General features: G+C 38.4%; 1 protein-coding gene across 7 annotated transcripts in view; it reads right to left on the bottom strand.

Annotated features, from left to right (window-relative positions):
• Positions 1-26,894, bottom strand: part of LOC133268797 (sodium channel protein type 1 subunit alpha) — a 93,058-nt gene that overhangs the window by 44,419 nt on the left and 21,745 nt on the right. For 2 of the 7 annotated variants that reach the window (XM_061452486.1, XM_061452472.1), the window contains exons 2-7: positions 14,927-15,242; positions 8,437-8,557; positions 4,057-4,144; positions 3,148-3,276; positions 2,352-2,443; positions 1,180-1,452 (exon numbers count right to left, since the gene is read on the bottom strand). In XM_061452486.1, the coding sequence (XP_061308470.1) occupies positions 1,180-1,452; positions 2,352-2,443; positions 3,148-3,276; positions 4,057-4,144; positions 8,437-8,557; positions 14,927-15,190 (967 nt within the window). In that variant the 5' untranslated portion in view covers positions 15,191-15,242. Of the gene's footprint in view, positions 1-1,179; positions 1,453-2,351; positions 2,444-2,541; positions 2,634-3,147; positions 3,277-4,056; positions 4,145-8,436; positions 8,558-14,926; positions 15,243-26,894 lie in introns of those variants that run through there. The other 5 variants (XM_061452489.1, XM_061452482.1, XM_061452505.1 and 2 more) reach the window with 4 other exon arrangements.

Below are 26,894 nucleotides of genomic sequence, written 5' to 3' on the forward strand. Positions count from 1 at the left end.
TAATGAAAAACACATGGTTGCTATGGAGAAAAGTATTATAGAGTGATCACTGCTGCACTGGAAAGGATCCTCAGGGGACGAGATGCACCTGGTGACCCCACCACTTCTCTTCACAGTTAGACACTGTGGTCAGTTTTCCCTTTCCCCTTCCATTTTCTTTCTTTTTTTCCCCTTTAGCTCCCATTTTTCCCCAAAAGTAATGTTCATTGTTAGAGATGATATATGCCATAAACTACACCCTTTATGCATGTGAACCTGTCTCAGCATGGATTGTGCAGCACTGAGTTTCAGGGTAAGGAGCTTAGGCTTGTAACCTCACACTTAACTGCACTGAAATACATTTCTTAATCTGTTCTCAGTTTGCCAGGCAATGTCAAGCCCCAGCCTAGGATATATAAAACGGAAGTATAAGTTACTATGCTACCACGTAATCTTTCTTCTCTGATTATACACCTCATGTGAAGGAGAAATGTTTAGTTGTGGGTATGGCATTTTAAAAAGAGTATTTATAAACAAGGAAGGATATAGATAAGAGATCAAGATCTAGAAAATAAATTGTAGGACACAAACGTTAATGCCATGGGCTGCTTAGCAGGCAAAAAGAAGACTGAAAGAGGAGAGAAGAGGACATGTCAACATGAGAATAGTAGCTAAATACCTGAGGGATTCATGATAGGGAATATTTTTTTCTTTATGCCTGTGGTGAAGTTAATAAGAACAATGAGCTTGAATTGCAGCAGGAAAATTTTTTAGATCTTGAAAATCCTTAATAATGATAATGAAGCATAAGAATGGATAGATTGTGAAAAAAACTATGGACTCCATCAGTGGACTCTTCACTGAATGTCAGAAATCTCTGACATCTGTCAGAAGTGACATAGCATTCTGTTTCTGATCTTGCTTTGGAGCATGAGAATGGAAAACCTGTAAGACTTCAGTAATTATAAGAACTCCTTTGGATCTCTTTCTGTCTCAGGGAAATTGTGGGTTTTTCAGAAGGAAAAAGCTGTGTCAGATAGAGACACCATGTTCCTTGTCTCCTCTTCAGTGCTGGCCTTTGAGAGAGAGAAAACACTTTTGCTCTGTCTTAACTAAATGTATCATCCCTTCCCCTTCCAATTTCTAAGAACTGGGTCAGCCACAAATCACTTCTACAAGAATAATGCTGGCAATACTTACTTTCATCTTCAATGTACCCCTTCCAGTCGAACAGAGTCACTGTTGAATTAACCAGGGTACCATTTTCACCTAGAGTGCTGTTTAGCTGGGAGGTAATATTTGTTTCCAAAGTAAAATTTTCTGGAGGCCACTGCAGGCATTTATTCCTCAAGTTGCCCATGAACAGCTGCAGCCCTATTAGTGCAAATACACTCAGACAAAATACAGTCAGGATCATAACATCGGAGAGCTTCTTCACAGACTGAATTAGGGCTCCCACAATAGTCTTCAAGCCTGCAAATGCAAAGGAATTTTTATTCCGATGTTCAAAACTGGTTTGAAAGCATAAAAATGACAGTGTCTCCCAGTAAAGTTATATATATCATGCAGAAGCCCAAAAAAATGATTGTAATGTCTGTGAAATAACATTTCTGTGAAGAGTTTTTTCACTTGTGAAAATGAATATATAGCTGAAATTTATGTTCATTCGAAACTGTGAATGGAATGAGTTGCATATATTTCAAAACACTTGTTTTACTATTAAAACAAGTGACTTTTTTACTCATGTTGTACATGAATCTCACATAAAAGTCTTCTTTTTATTTGTCAATACCTCTTGCCCCAAACCTTTGCTACTATCAGTTTTATAACATACTAGATTTAGAAGACAGTAAAAAGCCTGTTCAACAATAAATACAATTAAAATTTAATGCTATAAAACTGGAGATGGTTTGGAAAATCATATACTTTTAAGATAATAAATCCCCCATGCAATGCCCATGCTATTCTTTATTATCTTATCCTTCACCTTCTTACTAAGTCAACAGTTTTTTTTTAGACAAAAATATCCACAACAAATACCACATAACATCATGTAGGTAAGATACACATGGGTAAGAAAACTTCAGGGTTACTGATAATCATTGAATGTGGAGAAGAAAGCTTGACATCATACGATGCGAACCACACACACTGTGTACTGCAATGTCTCATGCAAGAATCTGTTAAACTCAAAGGCTGATTTCAAAAGGCAAGAGTTCATGTTAAAAAGCAATGAATCAGAGATTTCAGTGAATTCTAATATCTTCCGATTCCTGCTTTTTTTTGTGGAAAGAAATAAGACTCATGTTTAAAAAATATGAATTTCATTTTAATGAATTAAAGTCAGCCTCTGTGTTTAACCTAGCTCTCACCTGGGATGACTGATATTGTTTTCAAAGCTCGGAGAACTCTGAATGTTCTCAACGCTGAGACATTGCCCAGGTCCACAAACTCTGTCACATATCTGTAATAGGGGAGTTCACACACAAACACAATGACAGGATAAAAAGGAACAGTTGGGAGGTACAAGGGGCCTAACACCTTACACCAACTACTTCTTACCTGGAATTACAGAAATAGTTTTCAAAGCTCTCAATACTCTGAAAGTTCGAAGAGCTGAAACATTGCCTAGGTTTACAAATTCTGTTACATACCTGTAGGATTAAATCACAGTTATTCAGAATTTAGGCAAAGTTTATGCTACTTACTTGGGTCTTTCATCAAGACCACTTTGGCGTTTTTAGCAAAAATCAAATAGCAATAGTCAGAGGTTTACCTTTCACTGCAGTGTGCCTTGCATTAACATGCTTTCAGAGCCTTCAGTTAAATTAAGTGTCTCTGAAGTGAATCACAGTGATTTAATTATTTAATTTTGAAAGCCTAAAATTTATCTAGGCTATATTGGTAAGTTTGGAGAATGAAGTAAAGGGATGCTCCTTTTCTGCTCAGAGAAAAAAAAATGCAGGACATGAAATTAGCCCCTCTAGTACTAGCTGCACTACTGGCTTCTGCAGTGTCTATATCAAAATATACATATTAGAATATGAAAATTGTTTTAGACCAAAGTAAATCCACATTTCCATTTAACAAAATTGATATGTATGGATACTAATTTCATGCCCTTTTTGCCCTTCACTTTCAAAGAAAAAGCAAAAAACAAAAACTTACGCAAATGTAATGACAGTGAAATCTAGCCAGTTCCATGGATCTCGAAGAAAGGTAAAATCTTCTAAGCAAAAGCCCCTTGCAATGATTTTTATGAGTGACTCAAATGTGTAAATTCCAGTGAACGTATACCTGGAAAATTAATATATATGAAAGTTTAATCAAAGTAAGTAGTAATGTTTTACAATGGCATTCTGATAGAAAACTGATGATCAAATGTAAAAGTTTTTTTATTTAAAAGCTGGAAAAGAAATACAGTAAACAAGCAATTTCTTCTAAAATGCATTATATTCATCACATATTCTTGGGTATTTACATGCATTAGTTGTGACATACTGCTGAAGTACAGCTCTCCTGATCTTATACATAACTAAAAGTAAATAAATCCATCAAATAAATTTATCTGTGACACTCAGTTTCAAAGTACACAATACTAGATCTGTTATGAATAAAGTTTTGAGCATGACTGGATACTGTCTGAATCACCGACATCTAAAATACTTGGTATTAAATCTAAAGAAGGAAGAATTCAAGCATGCACTGAATTCTCACTTTAGTAATACTTTTGCTTATATGCCTTCCTTAACTGGGGTGTACAAATAGATGCTATTAATGTAGTGGCATAAAGGAGGCATAGAAAAATTGGGTAGATGCTACACCATAAATGTAAGAGAAAACTAGTGGAATCTCAGTAGAATACTATCTGTAAACAACTTTCATTTTTTCTACCCATTCATTCTACTAGAAGGAGATTTAAATAATTATTCAACATTTTTACATCATTTAGACAGGAAATAGCAGTAGTGTCTCACAACATTCCCGCCAGCACACAACCACTGCTACTGGCATGCTGGCTTCCTGAACAATTTTACTGGCAATTAAAGATTGCTTTAAATAAGAAATGCAACTTACTCTACATTCTTCGTCCAGTCTGGAGGGTTACTCATGGTCATAAATACACAGTTGGTCAAAATAGTGCACATGATAAGCATGCTGAATAATGTAGATATAGTTAAGGAAAACACAGTAGTAATTCATACAAGATCATATCAGCCATACATCTTAAGTACAGTAAAATACTGCCACTTACACAAATCTTCAAAACTTTGCTAAACATTTCACATATATTTTGTTTAACCTGGTAGTTTTCACTTTAGCACACTGAATTTTAATGTTATTCTTCATTTGTTGATGTGCTGATGTTTGTTTTCAGTTTGTACAGAAAGGTGAAGGAGATGGCTGTCACAGGCCTGGGAGGTAATGTGAGCTTGTAACAGCCAAAACCAAAAGAGCTTGCAGAAGAGTACTGTTTTACCTTAAGCACCTCACATGATCAAATAAGCAGTCTTCTACTTCTACAGTTCATGGTACTAAATTCAACCACTGGCATATGCAAGGTAATCTTAGAGGTTTATCTTGTTTACAATGAGTCAGAGCTGTAGAGAAAGCACCCACCACCCCAGCACCCACCACAGCCAGTCTGTCAAAGACATGGCTCAGTTAATGAAACAGAAATCCATGGAGAGTTCACATATTAAGGTGAGTAATTTTCCAATATTATTTTGGGGCTGTCTCAAAACACGTTAGCAGCATCAGAAGTATCTCTTGTTCTACCAGTGCTATAATTTGTAGTCAATTGCTTGAAAACATGGAAAACTGATGAAGATTAGAATGAAAATTAGTTTTCATTTAATGTTCCAGCTAGGAACAATTACTTATTCTGGGACTATGAAATCCAGACTAACAGCTCAGGGGAGTTTGTGGTAGGGATGTGGGACAGTCCACTGTGGCTTTGCCATATCTGCTGTGATATTCTTGGTTTACAAGGTCAGTGGCTCTACAAACAGTGTGGTCTTTCTCTTTTCGTGGCAATAAAGTAAACTCGACTATTCAAACAATTGAATAGATAATCATAATCAATCTAGACTGAAACCTGACTTAAAATGGCCACATGATGGCAGCAAAAAATAAGAACCACTATGCCTTTATATCGAATGTTTAACTCAACTCTAACTTTCCCTTTATTCATTTCTCTAACTGAAGTGTTCCTTAAAAAGAGTTGCACAAACATAATTGGCAAAGAAGCTAGCTTAAAATCAAGAAAGCCATTTACACATAAAGTTGTATATGTTGAAATATGACCTCTGTACAATAAAAAATAATGTTCAGTACTTTAGAATACATTATTAGAACGCCTTCAATGCTTGTCCTCACAGTCCACAGCCAGCTCTAAAAAGTCTGTCTTAATGTAATTGGGAAATTCCTTTAAATAAAGATAATGCCTTTTGGTAGCTGAAAAACTTGGAGATACCTGGCTGCAGCTTCAGTTGTCTCATAAGACAGTTAAAGAAGTGGACTGTCCTAGGAGAGCTGAGGGTTACACTATTAAGTGTATTATGTGTCCACAGCTAGATATCATTCATAACAAGGCCACAGGCAGGTCTTTGCACATTGCTCGCTCCGTGCATAGCTCACCAGTTCTGTGAGCTGCATGGCCCAAGTGCTGTTCACTCTCAAAGGGAGCAGATGCTCAAAAGGCACTAACTCATTTTGAAATATAAACTCTTGCCATGCTTTCCCAATGGGGATTTCAGTCATAACTTAAACATTCAATATCTGTGCCTCTCCTCTTTTCCCATGTTTGATTTACAACCTCAACATCCCCTTAATTCACTATTTTATGTTCCAGAATAATTCAATTGTATGCATAGGTACACATAGATTCTTTTATGTGATGACTTCTTCATGGAAACATACTGCCTTTTTCATGCTCTCCTATATAGGCAATCAGAAGGTTTAGGCACGATACAGCCTCACGCTAATCAATTATTCGATCAGCTGAAGTCTCTTATCACCTGTGTGGGCTTGGTGGAAGATGAAGACTGTAAGAAACAAAGGTTGACAACTGGTCTCACAGATACCTGCTGGCAGTCAGGCCACACTGAGTACCACTATAATTTCTGCTTCAAAGGCTAGCATAGGGGTACTTAGCAGGTACTTAGCAGGTACCATATTTTCTCTAGAGCACCTCTCTATTCATTTCTAACGCTCCTTGTGTTCTGCATCTCCAGGCACTGCCACCTCCCTTTTTTTGTCTGCTCAACCCAGTACCTATTCTTACTGTTTCATCTTTTCCTATTACTAGCCAAAGTCCGGCCATCTCCCATGACTCTTGTGTTACCCCCTCAGTCCCACACTCTCCTTTAACTTGAGCCAGGCAGGAGAAAAAACTCAACAACCCCAAACCAGAATACCAGGAGGTGAGTCAGCAGAGCATGAAAAGCATAAGAGAAAAATGCATTCTGTTACCAGTTCTTGTAGCTGGTATTACAAATAGGAACCAGCAGTGAGAAAAAGTAATTGCAGAGAAAGTCTCTGAGCACTCTGAAGAGACATGGTCTATTTCTTTATAGGGGGAGCAACATCTGAGCATGTGTCTGAACAGATGTGAGCAGAGCACCCTATAGAGAGGTTTAGAGAATTTTGAGGATGTACAGATGAAGGTTTATCAACCAATGTGCCAATTTCATTGTTCTTAACACACATCTTTCACACTGAAAGTCGGAAAGGCACAGTTCTGTTACAAAGGCCAAAATGCCAAAGACACCTCAAAACATGAGGGCAGTAGAGTTTTTCCCTAAAAGTCAGAAGATTATAAAAAATAATAACCAACATTACTCCCTAATCTTTTTCTTATAGGTGGCTAACCTTGTATAAGCAGCTAAAATCTAAACTGCGTTATGGGACATATTATGTGATTCTTAGTTAAACACATACATATTTGCAGTGTATGTACTATACCGAATTAAAAAATAAGTAAATAAATAAAAAGAACCTGTACATCTATCCTTATGTAAAGATTAAATAAAGAAATAAATACCCCCCCTACGCCTATATCTAGGATAAGAATAGCCCATTCCATAGCTGAATGGTTGGAAAAGAAATCAGTCTATGATCAATCTAGTGAAAGGAAACCTTCTACAATAGAGCAAAATTACATGATCACACACACTAACCAGTTAATAGCAGGAAAAAATATTGGAATTGCAGATTGTTTATTAGAATTGCTTTTGTTCTGACTGCCACCAAGACCAGCTGGTTAATCTTTGAATACAAATAGGAGGAACTTAAAACCAAAACCCAACTCGGCAATCAGTACAGCACTAAAAAATGTTACCCACAGCTAGCACAGATGCAGGGTTGGAAGCTATTGTAAATCAAAGTCTGTAACTTGAATGCATGAGTGTTCATTAGAGGATTCAATCTGGCAGTCTTTGGCTGCGTTTTCTCACCATCACCAACACAATGTCTACAGGTCTCTGTCAAGTCCCTTAGCTACTGCCCCAATATTCCCTTACTTCACCCCAGACACCTTTTTCCCCTTCTCTCACTGTTTTTATCTGCCAGGAAGCTCAGAGGAAAAGGTCTTCCTGAGTCAGCATCAATCAGCCCTGATTCTTCCTTCTTCTAAAGACCTAGAAGGTTGTGCCAGCAGTCTCTAACAATAGGCTTCTGACTTTGACTAACTGTTCAAAGTCTTACCGTCACACTGAAGTTTTCATTTGGCGACTACTTTTCCCAGTCCTGAGGTTTTGCAAAAAAGTGCACCAAACCCTCGCCTGCCAGAAATTCCTATCAACCAGTTATGAACATCAGGGACCAATCCAACGTGCCAGCCTAAAATTTTACCTTGTGCACCATCCTGTCAGTTATGGTCCCCCAGTCTGTCTTGCAGGGCTGCTGCCTATGCTTTCTGGCAATGTATTACATTTGGCAGAATTTTATAGTGCAGTTGGACAGGTTTGGGAATGTGAGATCCAGCATGCATGAACCAGTCTTCTAGGCATGTTGCTGCAATAGACTATAAGGCTGGTCTTGAGGTTGACCTCAGAAGGACCCCTAAAAGACAATATAACCATACCCCTGGGCTAGCTATTCATTAGCAATGGCATATATGCCTAAATGCTTGCAAAACTCAAAAAAGAATCTGGAACATAAAAAGAAAAATCAATGTTAAAATAAACCTGAAGAAACTTTTCTGAAAAATTAATCAAGATTCTTAAATCTATCTGCAATTTTGTACTGCAGGAATACTGAAATTCAACAGAATAGCTAAAATGCATATATATTATATACACATATTGTCTAGTATTTATAAAAACTTTGCATGTCTTCCACTGTAAAATAAAAATGAAATTAACAGCCTAATAAAACCTTTATTTACAATGAAATAGAGAGATGAGTTTTCTTAATTTCAGTGTGCAACATCTTGAACAACCATTGAAAAAGGATATGAATGTACCAAAATTTTAATAGCTATTTTTCTAAGAGGATTGAAGGGAGTTAAAATGTACAGGGCAGAGGTGGCACTGAATCGGAAGATTGCCTTCCCTTTATTCAATACTATAAAGGTCTGGAAAAAAAAAAGAAGATAAAAGACATTTTGTAAGTGTGTATTCATTGCAGATGCTGATTTTAAAACTGTTCCTAGTGACCAATCACCAAAATTGACACTTTTTGAATACTTAAAACACAAAAACCATGACTAATTTTTTAAGTAAAGTTTATTTCCAGTACTTACCTGATGTACCTGACATGAAACTATAATTTTAAATATAGAACTTTCAATTCATTAATGTTTTTATATTACTTCTTCATTTAAGAACTCCAGTATAGTCTTCCTATTTGAAATACCATAAGTGGGGAAACCTTACCTGTGGATGTTAAAGATGTTCGTAAAAGAAACACTTCCAGAAACTGATTTAATAGGCTATCTAATTGTTATTTTTTTTTTAATTTTAGTCTGTTTCTTGGTCTTTGTGCTAAGGAGAGAGAAAATAGCATTAACACCCATAGTCATGATTAGTTAGATCTCTGAGGATTGTGGACATCTGAATACACCTTACCAGAGGACAGCAAGATACATCCCAGATGACCTCCTCGTACAACTGTGGTTTGAAGGTGTGACACTTTCGCAGATCGTACAGACTTGATAAATTTAAATTTTAACAGCTAAAGAGCCTATCAAATTTAGAGAAACTTAGAGGTATGCAAGCCTTACTTCAGCAAATTGTAGAAAACTCAAAATGCTGAAAACGTCTGTTTTCCTCAAATACATCTGTGGACCTGACAGACATTGCTTTGCTTCCACTGTAGGCCATCATGGCTGCAACAGCATTAACACTACAACATGGGAAATGTAGACTGTCAGGTTCAAGCAGAAAGAAATGGAAAACACTGAAGAAAGAAGGCTCAGTACCTCAGAAGAAAGCTGCATGCAGTGGAAGGGATGATGCAAGGTTTATAGCCTAAATTAAAGTAAGTTATAGGTATTGCAGAATCTGCTCAACAGAAATGTTGAAAATTGCTTTTGTTGTTTTGTCAGAATTGTATATTTCATAAATAAGTTTGATGAAGCCTCCTTGTTTTTCATTACATTGCTGAGAAAGTGAGCTATAAACTAGAATGCCAGTAGAAGTGCAGGAAGGGTATGTTGGTCTCTTCTGGTGTCCATGATATAAAGTGCCACTTGAAGAGTGTAAGTAAGCAAGTAGGTATCCCTGGCAAGCCTGGCAGAGAGAAAATGTGGCAAGGAGGTTGAAGAAGGATGATTCTTCAGTCTGCTTAGATTTTGGAAGCTTAGTATATATGTACCATGAAAGGAGGATTGGAATTAGGTATTTTTAAGGTCCCTTCAAACCCAAACCACTTTATGATTCTGTGTAGTAATGGTATAAAATATATGTTTGATTTCCTTGCCTCTGCACAGAAATAGAGAAACTAAGTATGAAACTGAAGACAAAAGGATGAATCCTGAGCTAATTTTTCCAAATTACACTTCCAGTCACAGATCACAGACAATAACAACCTTCAAAGTGTAACTGAAGATGACCTGACTAAGGCTTTCATTTTAAATACTGAAGGAACCAATCAGGTGAATTACTTTTTTTGGCACAATGTTTTAAAACCTCACACCCCAAGGGGGAAGGTGACTTTACCGTCTCAGGTCTGTCCCCAGTCCCAGGACTTACAGCTAAGAAGCCTCCAGCTCCTGCTCTTGGCTTTTGTAGCTATGACATAGTTGACAAAATACATTAAAAATCACACTCCCTACTAACTTCATACCTAAGACTACACCACCTACATTTAGTCAACCTACATTTTTAAAAAATCTTTAGACACAAGCATATTAAACATACATCTCTCTCTAACGTGCCTTCTGGAAAATAACAGCATGCTGGCACAGCTCCAGTTTCAGTTGGAAGCTGCTGCTATTTTAGCTGCTCTACTTTCTGCTGCCCTGCATAAGCAGAACCAACAAGACATAAATTAACTACCTCAGTTTTAATTCTTCACTCAAAGCAACTTTGTGATTGGAGCCCTCAGAATTACTTTGTTGATCCTCTGACCTCCAGACTTAAACATGAGCTAAAATTGTGTCTTATGTCTGAAGAAGATTTTTCATAAAAAGTACAGCTAACAGCTGACATCCAATCCCTGTGTAAGCTTCCTCCCCTGGTAAGTGTGCTATATCTCACTCCAGTCTCAACCCAGATGCAAGCCAATGTGTAGGCAGTGTGGATGAACATGAAATATTGTACCCAAAGCTGTCAGGACAAATTAGATGTACACTGAGAAAAGCTAAATAAATTCTAAACAATTTGTGAGATTAATATTTTTATATGAAGGATTATATATACTTTTCAGGGCTTATGTTTTATAAAGTGCTTTAGTCATTGTATAAAGGCAGGAAACCCGCTCACACTTGAAGTATTCGAGTGTGAATATAAATTGAAAGAAAACCTAATGAGAAGTCCCTGATCTGCTGTTTTTGCATCTGTAACCTAACAGAATTCAGTTCTGTAGCTTCTGCCATATTACATATAAACCCAGAAACTCTATTCTTCGCAGGGCAAAGGAGGAGGAGTAAAAAAGAGTCTATGTTGAAGATACGGTCTCCCAGAAACCCTTGGGACAAATAGTTCCCAAAACCTTGTTTCTCCTCTCCTTCCTCCCAGTTAGCTTTAAATGTAGTTTCTGGGAGGCTACATTTAGCAGGCGGACTGCTACTTTGTTGCACTTCCGCTTCCTACAGTTAAATAAACAACTGAAACCTCAAACGACTTTCTGGAAGGTAAGAGGTGACACATTAGTTTCCTGGGAAAAGCACAGGGGTAAATAGAACAAGAGACTCATGGCATATTGGAAACTGGCATTTCTTGGTTTTGCAGCTGTCTTTAGAAACAGACCTGTTTTTCTAGCAAAACCTTAATTTCCTGCATGGCTAAAACTTTTCACTTAAAAATTCTTTCACTTACAATGATATAAAATATCTAAAATCACTAGTGCATTCACCTGTTCTGATGCAATAAAGTTAAACAGTTTTTAAGAATCTTTTCGTTTTCTGCAACCCAAAAATCTAGGAATCCCAGGAGCTAGTGGTTTGATCAGATTAGAGAGACAGACAAAAGAATGTACCTTTTTTGACAGACATCATTCAACATCATCCTGGCAAGAGGCAGGGCATGGAATGGCAATCAACAATGCTATATCTATATTGTATCAGGAGGAATGTGAAGCAAGACCCATTTAGTTCCTCCTATTCTTTCTCTCCTCTTTAATGTAGCAGCCGAGGTTCAAGAGAAAATAGCCCTCAAAGTATGAAACCAACTGGACCAGATTTTTATGCATGCCTGCAGGTTAGGGTCTTAAGGGGGTCCAGCTGATCATTTCTCTATAGATAGTGATGTAAACCTCCTTGATCCTTTGTAACAGCAGCTTGAGCACAAACAGGCAGTCACTTTTATACTGGAAGCACACTGATTTGCACTTAAACAGAAGTGGTACATGAAAAATTTGTTAAGGTCCAAGTTCATTTTTTACTCAATTTTTGATTTTAAAAGAGCATTGCAACCATTTAGGATGCTAAGCTTTGCAGTTCTAAAGACCAGCATTATTGACAACCACAGACAGCATTTCACTATAATAAAATCATAAGAATATAAGGTCAGGTATTGTATTTTGTTGTATTGTATTATATTATAATAAAATAATTATGTTTCAAGGGTACCGTTGCTGGCATTAAGGCTATCTGTGATACAGAGTAAATCAATAATGCTAACACATGTGTAAATTTGGTACAATGGGTTGCTCCAAACAGTGGTTGTCAATATTTTCCTTTTCCTTTCGTCTTCAGATTAATATTGGGCTTGAATGTGTCCTCTGTAGTTGTAGGTTTTGCATAGAAGCACAGTTACAAAACCATAAAACTAGCACATATGTTTCTGTTTCTCTTAAGAGGTTTTCCCATTTTCAACTTTTCATCTCTGGGCTACTTTATCCACAAATTAAGGCTTTCACTAGCTCAACGCATTTATTTATTCCTGTCTTATTCTGTATTAAACTGCATTAGATCAGGGCACCCACATGCATAATTGCTTAGAGAAAGAGGCCCAAAGATGAAATGTAAACCACTCTAGATGATGTTTCAGCATTCAATGAATGCAAAAATACAGTGAATTTGTTCAACATTGCTATAAAAATAGGAAAAAGAAAAACAACAAAAAACCTCAATGGGCTGCAATACGTGCATATGAGGTAAATAATGGATGATTTCACTTATGACCCAAATTTGGAATAGAAAAGATATTCCTAAAATGCTTGCACAGGTTTCCTGAATAAATCATGTGACCATGTTCATTAAAATAATGTGATCAGTGCTGCGAGTAACCGTTTCTATTTCCTATTTGAAAGGTTGGAAGCCAAACTGATACAATTCTGTTCATAAATTAGTTTATGCAGATATCTAAATAGAGTTCTGAAGTAACAGGAGCATCTACTTCTCCATACAGTTGTCCTAACCCTTTCTTGAAAATAAGTATTTTCCTTCATTCTAGCGTTTCTGTTAGATCCATATAATTTCAAATAGATGCTTCCCCATGCAAAAATTTAAAATCTCTAACCATCATGCAGCAGTTGTCAGGCCACTACCTTGTGAGAGGGTGTGCTGATTGCCTTGTTCGCTTTACAAGGTAGAACTTGGAGAGAGATAAAGAGAAAGCTAAATGGTACAGAGGTAAATGCATTGAGCATTAAGAGTCCTTCACTTCTTTCAGAGATGTTCACTTTTTCTTCGGGCTTTTCTCAAACTATTTCTCCTTCTGAGACTTGCAAAAGCATCAGCTACTACCAGTACTCTCAAAAGACAAGTAAAACAAGATAAAAGCCTTTCCAGAGTTCACACACAGCTAGATAAAAAAAACCTAGGAATTAGATATTTTTAAGTCATTTTGACTGTAAAATTTAAATAGATATTGAATTTCTGTTAGGAAAGTCTATTTTCCTTATACTGAAGGAAGAAAAAACTGGGGAGAATTGTGGCGTGTGAGAAATTTTTTCTTGCATTTGACTGACAGAGCTGTTTCTATTTCTGTCCTGTAGGACATTAAAGTACATGCGTAGCGAATATTTGTGGACTTCAGCACAAAGAAGAGAATACCAGCGGGTATGTGATGTGCCCATGAAAGTTATTTAGTGTGCAAATGAAAAGATTTTTCCTTTCAAATGTGCAGGAGTTTGCCTGAATATGTTCAGCGGGTTTCACTCTGTTTCTTTCTATCATCATACCTGGCTGATGTAGCGTTTTCAGCTCCATCTGTGAAGAGGCTGAAAAAGTCTTCCATTTCTAAGGGCTCTAGAAACTTACCTGTAATCATACTTATCATATAACTGGTTTCACTGTAAGACACACAAGACAGACTGATTTGACTGTAAAGACCCAGGATGAGCTGAGGGCAGGTAGGGATATAATTATAGGTGATCTTCTATACAAACAGACACAATCAGTACAGAACTATACAAGGCCTGCTTTTACAGAAACACATCTTTTATCTTTGTAAAAGTAGAACTAGGATTTAAAGATAAATCTTCATACCCCATGAATGGCAGATAAAGGTTCTCTCAGAGGCATCAAATAAGAAAGACAAAAATATTGTTGTTTTACATAGTATTTTCTCTCTTTTCAAAAGAAGATTCATAAATCACATTAAATTTAGCAAAGTAAGACACTTAGAACACAGCACTTCGCGATAATCAAAATAACTCCTGTCTTGATATTGATAAAGTTTTTATAACCATAGTATCTAATAATTAAAGTATCACCCAAGCTAGTTATCACTATAAACCATGAGCTTTTTCCACTGTATATGGGCTGTGTGACAGAATCATCCTGAAAGGATTCCAGGGCTTTTCAAGACCAGTTCCACCAGAATTTTTTAAATCAGTTTTACACTCTCTTTATGACATTTTTCTGCTTATCTGTATGTTTCTCTATTGATTCCATAGATTTCTTAGGAATTTGCTATCGAACCAGATTTCCAGGAAGAAAATGCGCTTTGGTAAATAAAAGCAAACATAAAAATAATAAAATAACCCATTTATTTTTAAGTGCTTTCATTTATGCTATGTCGGAATGCTCATGTACACAGTGTTGATAAAAATTCAATTATATCAAAGAAATAAAATTTTATGTATATGAAAAGGATGCTTTCTGGAAAGCAGAATGTGTATGCATTGCTGGCATTAAACATTTTCTGCTCTTGTTATACATCTAGTCTGTTAGCAATGCTCAACTATTTCCACATTATTAGAATGACATTTTACTACATGATTGTAAATTAACAGACTGAAGTAACAAGTTACATGATCCACTCCACAAAAATGAAATGAACATGATAAAGCACTCTAAACACTGGCATATGAACAGGATCGATATCAGACTCACTTTTTTATTGATGTAATATGGGTCCATGTCTTCCAAGGGCTCAGACACCATTCCTGGAGGTATGTCACCATATATAAATGGAAGTGTTTTTCCTGCCTCCAAATCACTATTTGGCTTCGGCCCATTTTCATCATCGTCTTTACGATCTTGTTTAGGATTCTTAGCTTTTTCTGCAGCGATGCGTTGTTCAATAGCTGCAAGAGACTCTCTAGTGAAGTACTGGAAGCTGTCTGGTCCTGGTGGTACAAGCACTGACTGCTCCATCTTTTCATCCTGCACATTTTAATTACCATTTATTCTTCTGCATAGGAAAATACTAAGAGAAAGCAGACACAAAAAAAAAAAAAAAATCAAACTTGTTAAAATCACCAAGAAAGATAAAACTTCTTGGTTTTTAAGTGCTTTCATTTATGCTATGTTGGAATGTTCATATACACAGTGTGGAAAATTATGCAAAGAAGAAAAAATTAGCAGTTTTGTTGGTGATTTGACCTTTGTAAGACGCATTTGTATAGCTCTTATGCTAGTTGTTTCTCAACTCTGGGACTAAAATGTTTTTTTTACTCCAAATAAATAAAAGCATGATACTTCAGAGCACTCAGATACATTCTTTCCTCAGAACTCTAATTATTTTAAAATCACCTCACACTCCTCAGGAATCAATCAGGATTATATTGATAACTATAAACAGCTCAATTCATCAGAGCTAATGCAGAAATTTCCACTGAGTCCAGCAGGTCAGAAAACAAGCAGAATCAGATTTAAAAAAAAAAAAGAATAAAAATAAACTTTGAGTATCATGAAGAAGTAAAGTAGTGGGTCCAAGTAAGTCTGCACAGGTGGTTATTCTAGATAATTGGAAGAACAATTGCCTATTTTAATTTCAATTTACCTGTTACTATATGTTTAGTTCTTTATTCAATAGCGGTAGCTGGATAAATCTGAAAGCACTCCAATATACATATTTATTCATATATTGAACTGAGAACATAAACTCAATGAGTTTATGCACTGAATAATTTTCTGATTACATGAAACATACAGATGAAATGTATATTTAGATGCACAATGGTGCATATGTCCTTCGTGCCTGAATGTAGAGAGGTATTTTCAGTCTCCACCCATTGCTGGGGTCCTTGCGGAATGATCAGTCAGCCTTTCAGGAGGCTTAAGGGTTAATGCAGGTCAGTACTCGTTTAAATTAGCTAGAGATATGGAATGACAGAGAAGAAAGAATGCAAGAGATGGTTGGGGGAAAACATATTAAATAAAGCAAAAGATGACAAACAAAACCAGGTCTTAAGGAAAGAAGCTGAAAAAGATGAGGAAAATAGAGCAAAAAAATGGAAACAGACTGTAAATGAATGTAGAAAGAATATGAGGAGAAAGTGGAGAATGAGAGAAGGAAAAAATAGCAAGACTGGAAGATTAGCTGTATAAAAATGCATAGATGAAAATGAAGAATAAAAAAGTAGATGGAAGAATGGAATACTGGGAAAGGAGCAGGAAGGGAAGCAAATATAGATAGGGTTAAAATTTCTTCTAAGGAAAAGTCAGTAAGGAGAATAAGAAATTAGATAAGAAATGAGGAGAAGAAAGGAAAACATAGCTGGGAAATGAAAAAGAAGGTCAGTAAAATATATTAAGTAATAAACCCCCAATTCTCTAGATCATTAATTCCAGGGTAATCACACATATATATTCAGTAGTGGAATATAGAATAAAAAAAAAAAAAAAAAGAAAAAAAAGGAGAGTTCAAAGTGCTTACAGACACTATAATCCAAATTTCCTTTATTTCTCAGAAAAATTAAAGGAACATATTTCATTCAGGTGTATAGAATCATCACTCACAATCAGAGGAATGACTTCTGAAAAATCAAGGTGGCAGATTTCTCACTGTAAAAAAAAATAATTAAAGGAGCTCATCTCCTACAAACCCACAATTTTTACCCATGCAGAGTGTAGATTTATGCCAGAAACAGTTATCTAAAATCTCAGTCCTTTGCTTCCTTGTAATTCTGAAAGGAAATGGAAGCATCCTGTTCTCTCTCCATTAGGGGGAAAAAGAAAGGATATAATAAAGTGTAATTCAACCAACAAGGATTAAAAAAATTATCTTCCTCCACACAGAAAGCATCCTGCAGACATCCCCCAGCTTCCCATTTCATGATTCTGCCTAGTTCTAGGAATGGACTTTTCAGCCTCTGAACTACTGAGCAGTTATGAACTCAGTTTGTACACTCTGACATTATTTCTTAATGTTCAGTCCCACACTGTGGACTTTTGGAAAGGATTAAAAACTACTAGCCACACCACTGACCTTGCTGATCCCCAAACTGATCCCTGTAAGTGTCACTGTAGTTTGGGAAACAGATCTCATACTAAGCCACTAGTCAAACATTATGGGAGCCACAGCTGTAGGTGGATACTACTTGCTCTGTGGGCTTCAGGGAGATACAGAGACTCAAGAAAGACAGTCAGCCTCTCTTCTCTGCTCATCCTATTTGGCAAAGGAAGGGACAAAGCCTCTGTCTCTTTCTTTCTCTCTCTCTTCTCTGTTCTCCCCATGGGCAGTAGTAAATAAGGCTAAGCAGCTATGCCTGCCTTTCTTCCTCCTTGTGAGACCCAGGAGGTTGATTTTCCCTTCTGCCATTTTTTTTCTGTGAAAATTCCCTTAACTTGCTAAACCCCTAGGTATACGGCACTTGATGTTCTGTGCCACAGTAGCCAGTGAGGGCACAGCAAGGCAAACAAGTTCTTGCACAGTAGGAGAGAGTTGCTGGACAGTAGCAAGGGCAGTCTCATGTTTTGAAGAGGATGAAAACGAACAACTAGCAAGCTGTCAAACAAAGATGAGCTCCGAAACCCCATTTTGCTCTGTTAGGATTACCTTTTAGTTCATCTGAGTCTCCCCAGCTGGCATGTAGAACAAGGAGGTAAGCCTGTAGGATTTGCCTGCAGAAGCAAGCCACTTCATAGCCATTAATTACACTGCAAAAACATTTGATTCAGCTACTGTGTTTACATACTGAGTTTAAAACCAAAAAATGCTGTGGGCTTTTCTAATAACACCCATATTTTTAACTTTAGAAAGGAACTTCACTTTTTTTTTCTTCTATAGTTAATCCTAGAATATTCTCAGGTCTGTCAAACATACATAGAGCTAAGCCAGATATATATTTGTATCTAAATCTAAGTAGGCTGTACTTAACAAAATGTTTCAGGAAAATTTATGAAGGTTAAATACTTTTTATCCTCTACTTAGCAGATTAAAGGATGATATTCCAGATACTTTTTCCTTTTCTTCACACATTTCCATAATTATAAGTCTTCAGAATTGCAAATAGAAGTCTTCTAAATGTTTAAAAGTCAATTTGAAATACATACTGTATTCACCCCAAATCACTTTCATCTCCCGTACGACAGTGGTTAAAGGAAAGGTTTGTATATCCTTTATTATGGTTGATGAATTTATTCTCACTTATCTGCACAGTGTATGGATAAAAATTGATACCAGGCCAGTTAATTAACTGATATCCTTCTATTTTCTATCAAGTGATTTATTAAATATTAATTGAATAACTACAAATTGCTTAACACAATCCAAATGGACTTCTTTTTATTACTTTAGCATAGCACTGGTAATTCAGCAGAGGAAAGAATATAAGAATACAGAAAATATAAATTTCTTAATAAGTTCTTTCCTACTCTCCTCTGGAGTGGACAAGATTTTTCTTTCCTTTATTTCCTGCTGTGTTTGAATGACTTTCTTATGAGCAGGAAATAAATTCTGGAATATAAGGTACTCAGAATATTTGAGAACAGAATCATTATGTTTCTTCTGAAATTTCTCAGGCAAAGTACATTCATATATACCTTGTAGTATACACTGTTGTAAGCCAGATAATTCCTGAGCACACTCAGTATATCTTGTGTGAATAGACAATCTGTAAACCATATGCAGAATAAGCCTGAATAAATTTTGCAGGTGAAATAAAGGGACATGTCAACAAATGATAGAGTGCCTTATCTAACAGTGATTGCAAACCAGTTGCCCAGTAGCCTTTGAAGAAGTCAGTTAGACAATACATAACTCTGAAAAAGCGACAGCTTTGAACAAGTATATCATTTCCTAACCTGACAGGCATTTGGTTTACTGTTACCTTTTATGCTCTTCATCCCTTCATAACAAATAGTGACAAGAGTTTCTGGAGAGTTTGGTCAGGAGAACCTTTGCATACAGACAGAACTACAGTACTGCAAATACGTAGACCTCAGCAAGCTAATTTCTTTATATTATCCATACACTGAAATCTAAAACTGCAACAATCTTTGATGTTTGATCTTCTGTGATAACACCCACAAATTAAAATTTAGCTTACATTTGCCACAGAATATTCTGTATATTGTACCCTGTGTTCTAGAAATGTAGGAATTTGGTTGTAAAAGACCAGTTCCAGCTTTGTAGTACAAGTCTGGTTCAGTTTTATACTTTCATCTATACAGACACAGACATAAAGCCTTCCATGATCACCTTTATATCCACATGCTGACATCAAACCTGATCTCTAAAAAATGATCTTTTTCCTGCCTCTCTCTCCATGTTTCTGGCACCGAGTTTCTCAGCAATGTAATTTTTAATATCAGCCAAGATTTAATCTTACTCAATTGCCATAGCAATATGATTAACTTAACAAAGCTATAGCTTCCCAGATTTATCATATAGTAATGTGCTGTATACTCCAAGTGGGGTCTCACAAGAGCAGAGTAGAGGGGCAGGATCACCTCCTTTGACCTGCTGGTCATGCTCCTTTTGATGCAGCCCAGGATACAGTTGGCTTTCTGGGCTGTGAGCACACACTGAAGCTGGCTCATGCTCATTTTCTCATCGACCAACACACCCAAGTCTTTCTCCACAGGGCTGCTCTGAATCTCTTCACTGCCCAACCTGTAGCTGTGCCTGGGATTGCTCCGACCCAGGTGTAGGACCTTGCACTTGGCATGGTTAAACTTCATGAGGTTGGCATCAGCCCACCTCACAAGAGTGTCTAGGTCCCTCTGGATGGCATTCCTTCCCTCCAGCATATCAACTGAACCACACAGCTTGGTGTCATTGGCAAACTTGCTGAGGGCACACTCAATCCCACTGTCCAAGTCACCAACAAAGATGTTGAACATCAGTCCCAACAGCTACTCCTAAAGGACACCAGTCATTACCAGTCTTCAGTTGGACATTGAGCCATTGACCACAATGCTCTGTGTGCAGCCATCCAGCCAATTCTTTATCGACAGAGTGGTTCATCCATCAAATTGATGTCTCTCGAGTTCAGAGACAAGGATGTCATGTCAGACAGTGTCGAACGCTTTGCACAAGTCCAGGTAGATGACATCAACTGCTTTGCTCCCAGTTCTGTAGCCCCATCATAGAAGGCCACCAAAGTGGTTAGACAGGATTTACTCTTGTTGAAGCCATGTTGGCGGTCTCCAGCCACCTCGTTTTTTATGTGTCTTAGCATGCTTTCCAGGAGATTCTGCTCCATGATCCTGCCAGGCACAGAAGTGACTGTCTGGTCTTTAGTTCCCCAGGTCATCCATTTTCCCCTTCTTGAAAATGGGGTTTATATTTTCCTTTTTTCAGTCATCGGGAACTTCACCTGACTGCCATGACTTTCCACATATGATGAACAGTGGCTTAGCAACTTCATTCACCAGCTCCTTCAGGACCTCATCAGGTCCCATGGACTTGTGCATGTTCAGGTTCCTAAGATGGTCTTGAACCAGTTCCTCTCCTACAGTGGGCGCAAGGTCTTCATTCTCACAGTCCCTGTGTCTGCCTTCCAAAACTTGTGTGGTTTGGTCAGAGCCTTTGCCAATGAAGACTGAGGTAAAGAAGTCATTGAGAACCTCATCCTTTTCCAAATCCTGTGTAGTAAGTTCTCCTGATAGCTTCCGGAGGAGGCCTACGTTGTCCCTAGTCTGTCTTTTATTTGCGATGTACCTAAAGAATCCCTTCCTGTTATCTTTCACATCCCTTGCCAGACTCAATTCTAACTGAGCATTAAGCTTTCCTAGCCTGATCCCTAGCTTTTCAGACAAGATCCTGATATTCTTTCCAGGCCCCCTGTCCTTGTCTCTTCCACCTTCTATTAGCTCCCTTTTTCCTTCTGAGTTTTCTCAGCAGCTCCTTATCCATCCATGGAGGACTACTGGCACTCTTGCCCCATTTCCTTCTTATTGGGGTGCAACGCTCCTGAGCTTGGAGCAGGTTATCCTTGAATAACAGCTAGCATTCTGGCTCTCTATGGCTGTATTCCATGGAAACTTACTGAGCAGGGACCCGAAGAGGCCAAAGTCTGCATCCTTGAAGTCCAGGGCAGTGAGCTTGCTGTGTGCCTTTCTCACTGTCCCAAGGATCTTGAACTTCACCATCTCATGATCACTGCAGTCAAGGGTGCCCTGGAGCGTCACATTCACCACCTGCCGTTCCCTGTTGCTGGTGAGCATGAGGTCAAGCATGGCACCTCTCCTTGGCTCCTCTATTACTTGCAAGAGGAAGTTGTCTTCCACACAATTGAGGAACCTCCTGGATTGCTTGTGCTGGAGTTTACCACCCCTTCAACTGATATCAGGGTGGTTGAAGGCTGAAGACTCCCATGAGGACAAGGGCCAAAATTTTGCATGCATTGGAAGTAGTGGTGAATTAATACTTATGCTTCCCCTGTTGGTTTTTTTTTGGGGGGGAGGGGTTTATTCTCCAATTTCTCAATTTGATTAAGGACTATTGAGACTAGATTTGTGAACTGCCACATGATGCAGTCTGAGATGCAATGCTAGTGCAGCTCTGGTTTGCTGGGTGTGAATGCATGTCCAAGATGAAGTGGAAAGATGACTGCAGAAGTGAACGCACATGAATCTTTCAACAAATACGCTGCACATTCTTTTTTCTGCTACTTGCAGAATTAATGACTCACAGGACTCTTCATTATATACATTGAAAATGTGATATGTCACGCTTGGAGATGTAAGAAATAAGTCATCTCTCACCATGAATAGAAAGTAAAAATGACACTAAATAGAATAAGGCATTAGCAAATGAAACTGGACTGGTTTTGCTGCCTGGTTAATCTCCCTTTGAATTCAGGATAGCAACCTTAAATGTCTGTACAGACTGCTGTTTCCTTGTACTTTCCAGCATTGTGAAACTGATTGCTAAGGGAAAACTCAGGCAAGAGAATTCTGCTAGAGTCTGCAGAATTTAATCTTTGCCCTTCACTTTGCCCTTGCCCTGTGACACATATAATGTTTTTGCTTTTGGCATAAACTAACAAATCAGTTCTATTAAAAATCATGCATCTTACTATTTTGAGAAGATGATCAGAGTAGTAAACACTGTCATTAATATTTTGAAGTGCTCTAGATGTAATGATGTAACATTGGTAACTGCAATTTTGATAAAGAGACTAACCAGGTATTAGTGAGGTTATCAAGCATAAGCCCAGGAAAAGTCACCTGGCTCATTTAAGGCACAGCTAACAGATCACAGCTACTACAAAATAAAGATAAATCAGCGAATGTACATGTAAACTCACAGAACCCAAATCTCTGTGTTATATTACTTTTTTTTTTGTTTATTGGCACAGTTTATCATAATTTTTGATCTATCAATTACTCATTATGATTTTTATCTTCAGAATATAAAATAGTTATTACCTTTGTCAGTGTGATTGGTGGGAGAAAAGGAAGGAAGGTATGGCAAACTGCTACATTTTTTTATGATGCCTTAGCTAAGGAGAAACCCCTATTTCTTTCTTCACAGAATTGAGCCTGTATCTGGCCTGTTTACTTCTATTTTAGGCTACTACAAGTCGAAAAGGTAGGTAGGGTATCCAAAGCAGCATACTTGGCAGAAGGACAGAAATCAGATTAGAATATTTGAACTGTACAGATTTTTATGTCTCCATGTAACTGACATATAAAATCAAATCTAATTCTCACGGACACCTTTATAAAGAAACATGTATATTACCAGACTGATAATAGGACTCTCCCATATATTTCATAACCATCATCTTGATGTTCTCTCTCAGCATGGATAATGCAGATCTGGGCACAAGGACTCACGTTAGATTACTTGGACTTGGCTAACTATATTTAATGCATATTAATTTTAAATAAAGGGTAGGTAAATTAATACTGCAAACATCAGAATAAGGTGCATACCTATGCACTGAGCTATAAATGAATTATCTGAAATATTGGAAGAAACGAAATAGTATATACTAACTCAAGTGAAAGCCTGTGCTTTGCAGCTAGGTATTTCCATTACCTAACCTAATACACAGCAAGGTTATTGGCACAGGCCAAGAGTCAGAGAAGAAGTAAGAGGAGGGAAGAGAATGACTGTTTAGTTGCAAAGAGCCACGGGTAGCTATGTGGATTAGGAAGGCAGTTTAATGCCCCAGTCTAGGCTGCCCCACAGCCAGAAAACAAAATGGTGATAGATAAGAAATACAGCTAATATCTATGATATCCACGCTGTTGTATAATTACTTAGCTTACATCTTGTTACATGAGTATCTATACTCAACTCCCCATCAGCTCCAGGGAATTCGAAACCACATTTGCCACCAATCAGCAAAACTCGTACGGTGCCATAGACAACAGATCATCTGATCTCTCTTTGCAGTGCTCTGCCATTTGCTGTACGGGAACAAAATCAAGATTAATGGGATAGAAAGAAAGAAAGACCATAAGGGTGACGGAACACTGGAACAGGCTGCCCAGGGAGGTTGTGGAGTCTCCTTCCCTGGAGACATTCAAAACCCGCCTGGACACATTCCTGTGTAACATTATCTAGGTGTTCCTGCTCCGGCACGGGGATTGGACTAGATGATCTTTTGAGGTCCCTTCCAATCTCTAGCATACTGTGATAAGAAAACATGAGCTTGACCTCTTAATGGTAAGCTTTCATTTGGGCAGGCAATCATGGCTTCTAATCTCTTCTCCTAGAGCTATTTCTCTATTATATCTAATAAATTCACTTGAGGAGAGTCAGTTGAATTTTGCCAGAGGTGTATTCATAGTTGAGAAGAAAAAAATTAGGAGTACCTGTGGGAAAAGAGGGTTTAGTTCCAGTTTTCACTCCCAATTAATTTTGTTGATTCAGGACAAAAATACAAGACTCATTTTTGAAAAACAAAGCAAACAAAGTAACAGAAAAACCTCAAGTCAGCCTTCCCCAAACAAAATAACTAACTAAGCAAAACCGCCATGGTGGGAAAACAAGAATGCACCCTGTGAGCTAACTGTGCTAGGAACTGTTGTCCATTTCAGTCAAAGCAGTCTTCTGTGCAGCTGCAGCCCCTTTTTCCCCCTCTAAACCTATATTCTCAGTCCTATCCTTGTTTCTTGATTAAAGGAAATCAAAAACCCACATGATCCAGACGCAGCATATTATTCATCACTGTTAGTTATATATACGTACGCATTGTTGAGATTGCTATCCTCCTTACATTTTTAATTTAAATAATGTATTTATAAACCAAAGTATAGCTACTAGACTCTGCTTTAAATTAAAAATAAATTGCTTGCTTCTGCTTACTGCTTTGCTAGTTTAATTCCAATAACTGCAACCAAGTCATTTCTATTTTAGAAAGCTGAAAAAAACCAAAATTAGTTATGCAGTTCTTTAGAAAGAAAAAAATATTTCAATGGGACAAGTCACAATGCATCTGCATTACTACTCCATCTGAGCAAATACATTTTATAGGTTAGAACGACAGGACTGCTACCAAGTTGAATGAATTCCATGCTTGCTACATTCCTGCAGTGCAACTTGTGCAGCAAATGACTGCAGTACAGAGTAACATACTTTCTGCTTTCTTTCATTTGATCAGAGCAGGGGCTCATTCTATTTTCAATTACTAATTCAAGATTAACTTTCTTAAGCAATGCCTGAAGTATCTGTTTCCCTTTGCTTTAGCAAAGGTAATAGCACCTTTCTTAGCTTTAAAAAATAAACAAAACAATGCAGGATATGCATTATGCTACATGTTATATACTGCTACCAATTAGAACCATGGAATCATAGAATAGTTAGAGTTGGAAAGGACCTTAAGATCATCAAGGTCCAACCCCCCTGCCACGGGCAGGGACACCTCACACTAAACCATGTCACCCAAGGCTCTGTCCAACCTGGCCTTGAACACCCCCAGGGATGGAGCATTCACAACTTCCTTAGGCAACCCATTCCAGTGCCTCACCAACCATATAGTAAAAAACTTCCTCCTAATATCCAATCTAAACTTCCTCTCTTTAAGTTTGAACCCATTACCCCTTGTCCTGTCACTACAGTCCCTAATGGAGAGTCCCTCCCCAGCATCCCTATAGGCCCCCTTCAGATACTGGAAGGCTGCTATGAGGTCTTCACACAGCCTTCTCTTCTCCAGGCTGAACAGCCCCAACTCTCTTAGCCTGTCTACATACAGGAGGTGCTCCAGCCCCCTGATCATCCTCGTGGCCCTCCTCTGGACTTGTTCCAACAGTTCCATGTCCTTTTTATGTTCAGGACACCAGAACTCCACACAATAGTCCAAGTGAGGTCTCATGAGAGCAGAGTAGAGGGGCAGGATCACCTCCTTCGACCTGCTGGTCACGATCCTTTGGATGCAGCCCAGGATATGGTTGGCTTTCTGGGCACACATGTTAAGTTCCTCATTGACAAATACCCCCAAGTCCTTCTCCACAAGGCTGCTCTGAATCTCTTCTCTGCCCAACCTGTAGCTGTGCCTGGGATTGCTCCGACCAGTGTAGGACCTTGCACTTGTTAAACTTCATAAGGTTGGCATCAGCCCACCTCACAAGCATGTCGAGGTCCCTCTGGATGGCATTCCTTCCCTCCAGCGTATCAACTGAACCACACAGCTTGGTGTCGTCAGCAAACTTGCTGAGGGCGCACTCAATCCCACTGTCCATGTCAGCGACAAAGATGTTGAACAAGACCGGTCCCAACACCGATCCCTGAGGGACACCACTCGTTACTGGTCTCCAGCTGGACATTGAGCCATTGACCACAACTCTGTGTGCAGCCATCCAGCCAGTTCTGTATCCACCGAGTGGTCCATCCATCAAATTGATGTCTCTCCAATTTAGAGACAAGGATGTGGTGTGGGACAGTGTCGAACGCTTTGCACAAGTCCAGGTAGATGACATCAACTGCTCTACCCCTGTCCATCAGTTCTGTAGCCCCATCATAGAAGGCCGCCAAATTGGTCAGGCAGGATTTCACCTTAGTGAAGCCATGCTGGCTGTCACCAAGCACCTTGTTGTTTTTCATGTGCCTTAGCGTGCCTTCCAGGAGAATCTGCTCCAAGATTTTGCCAGGCACAGAGGTGAGACTGAGTGGTCTGTAATTCCCTGGGTCATCCATTTTCCCGTTCCTGAAAATGGGGGTTATATTTCCCTTTTTCCAGTCGTTGGGAACTTCACCTGACTGCCATGATTTCTCAAATATGATGGACAGTGGCTTAGCAACTTCATTCACCAGCTCCTTCAGGACCTGCAGATGGATTTAATCAGTTCCCATGGACCTGTGTACGTTCAGGTTCTTAAGACGGTCTCGAACCAGATCCTCTCGTACAGTGGGCCTAGGGTTTCCATTCTCACAGTCCCTGTGTCTGCCTTCCAAGACTTGGGTGGTTTGGTCAGAGCATTTGCCAGTGAAGACCGAGACAAAGAAGTCATTCAGAACCTCAGCCTTCTCCAAATCCAGGGTAGCCAGTTCTCCTGACAGCTTCCGGAGGGGACCTACATTGTCCCTAGTCTGTCTTTTATTCACTACGTACCTACAGAATCCCTTCCTGTTATCTTTCACACCCCTAGCCAAGTTTAATTCTAACTGGGCCTTAGCTTTCCTAACCTTGTCCCTCAGCAGCTCCTTATCCATCCAAGGAGGTCTCCTGGCCCTTCT

Source organism: Pezoporus flaviventris, unplaced genomic scaffold (genome assembly GCF_033815535.1).
Source record: "Pezoporus flaviventris isolate CSIRO_AGI_PZ_B2104156 unplaced genomic scaffold, CSIRO_AGI_Pfla_v1 ptg000001l, whole genome shotgun sequence".
NCBI lineage: Eukaryota > Metazoa > Chordata > Aves > Psittaciformes > Psittacidae > Pezoporus > Pezoporus flaviventris.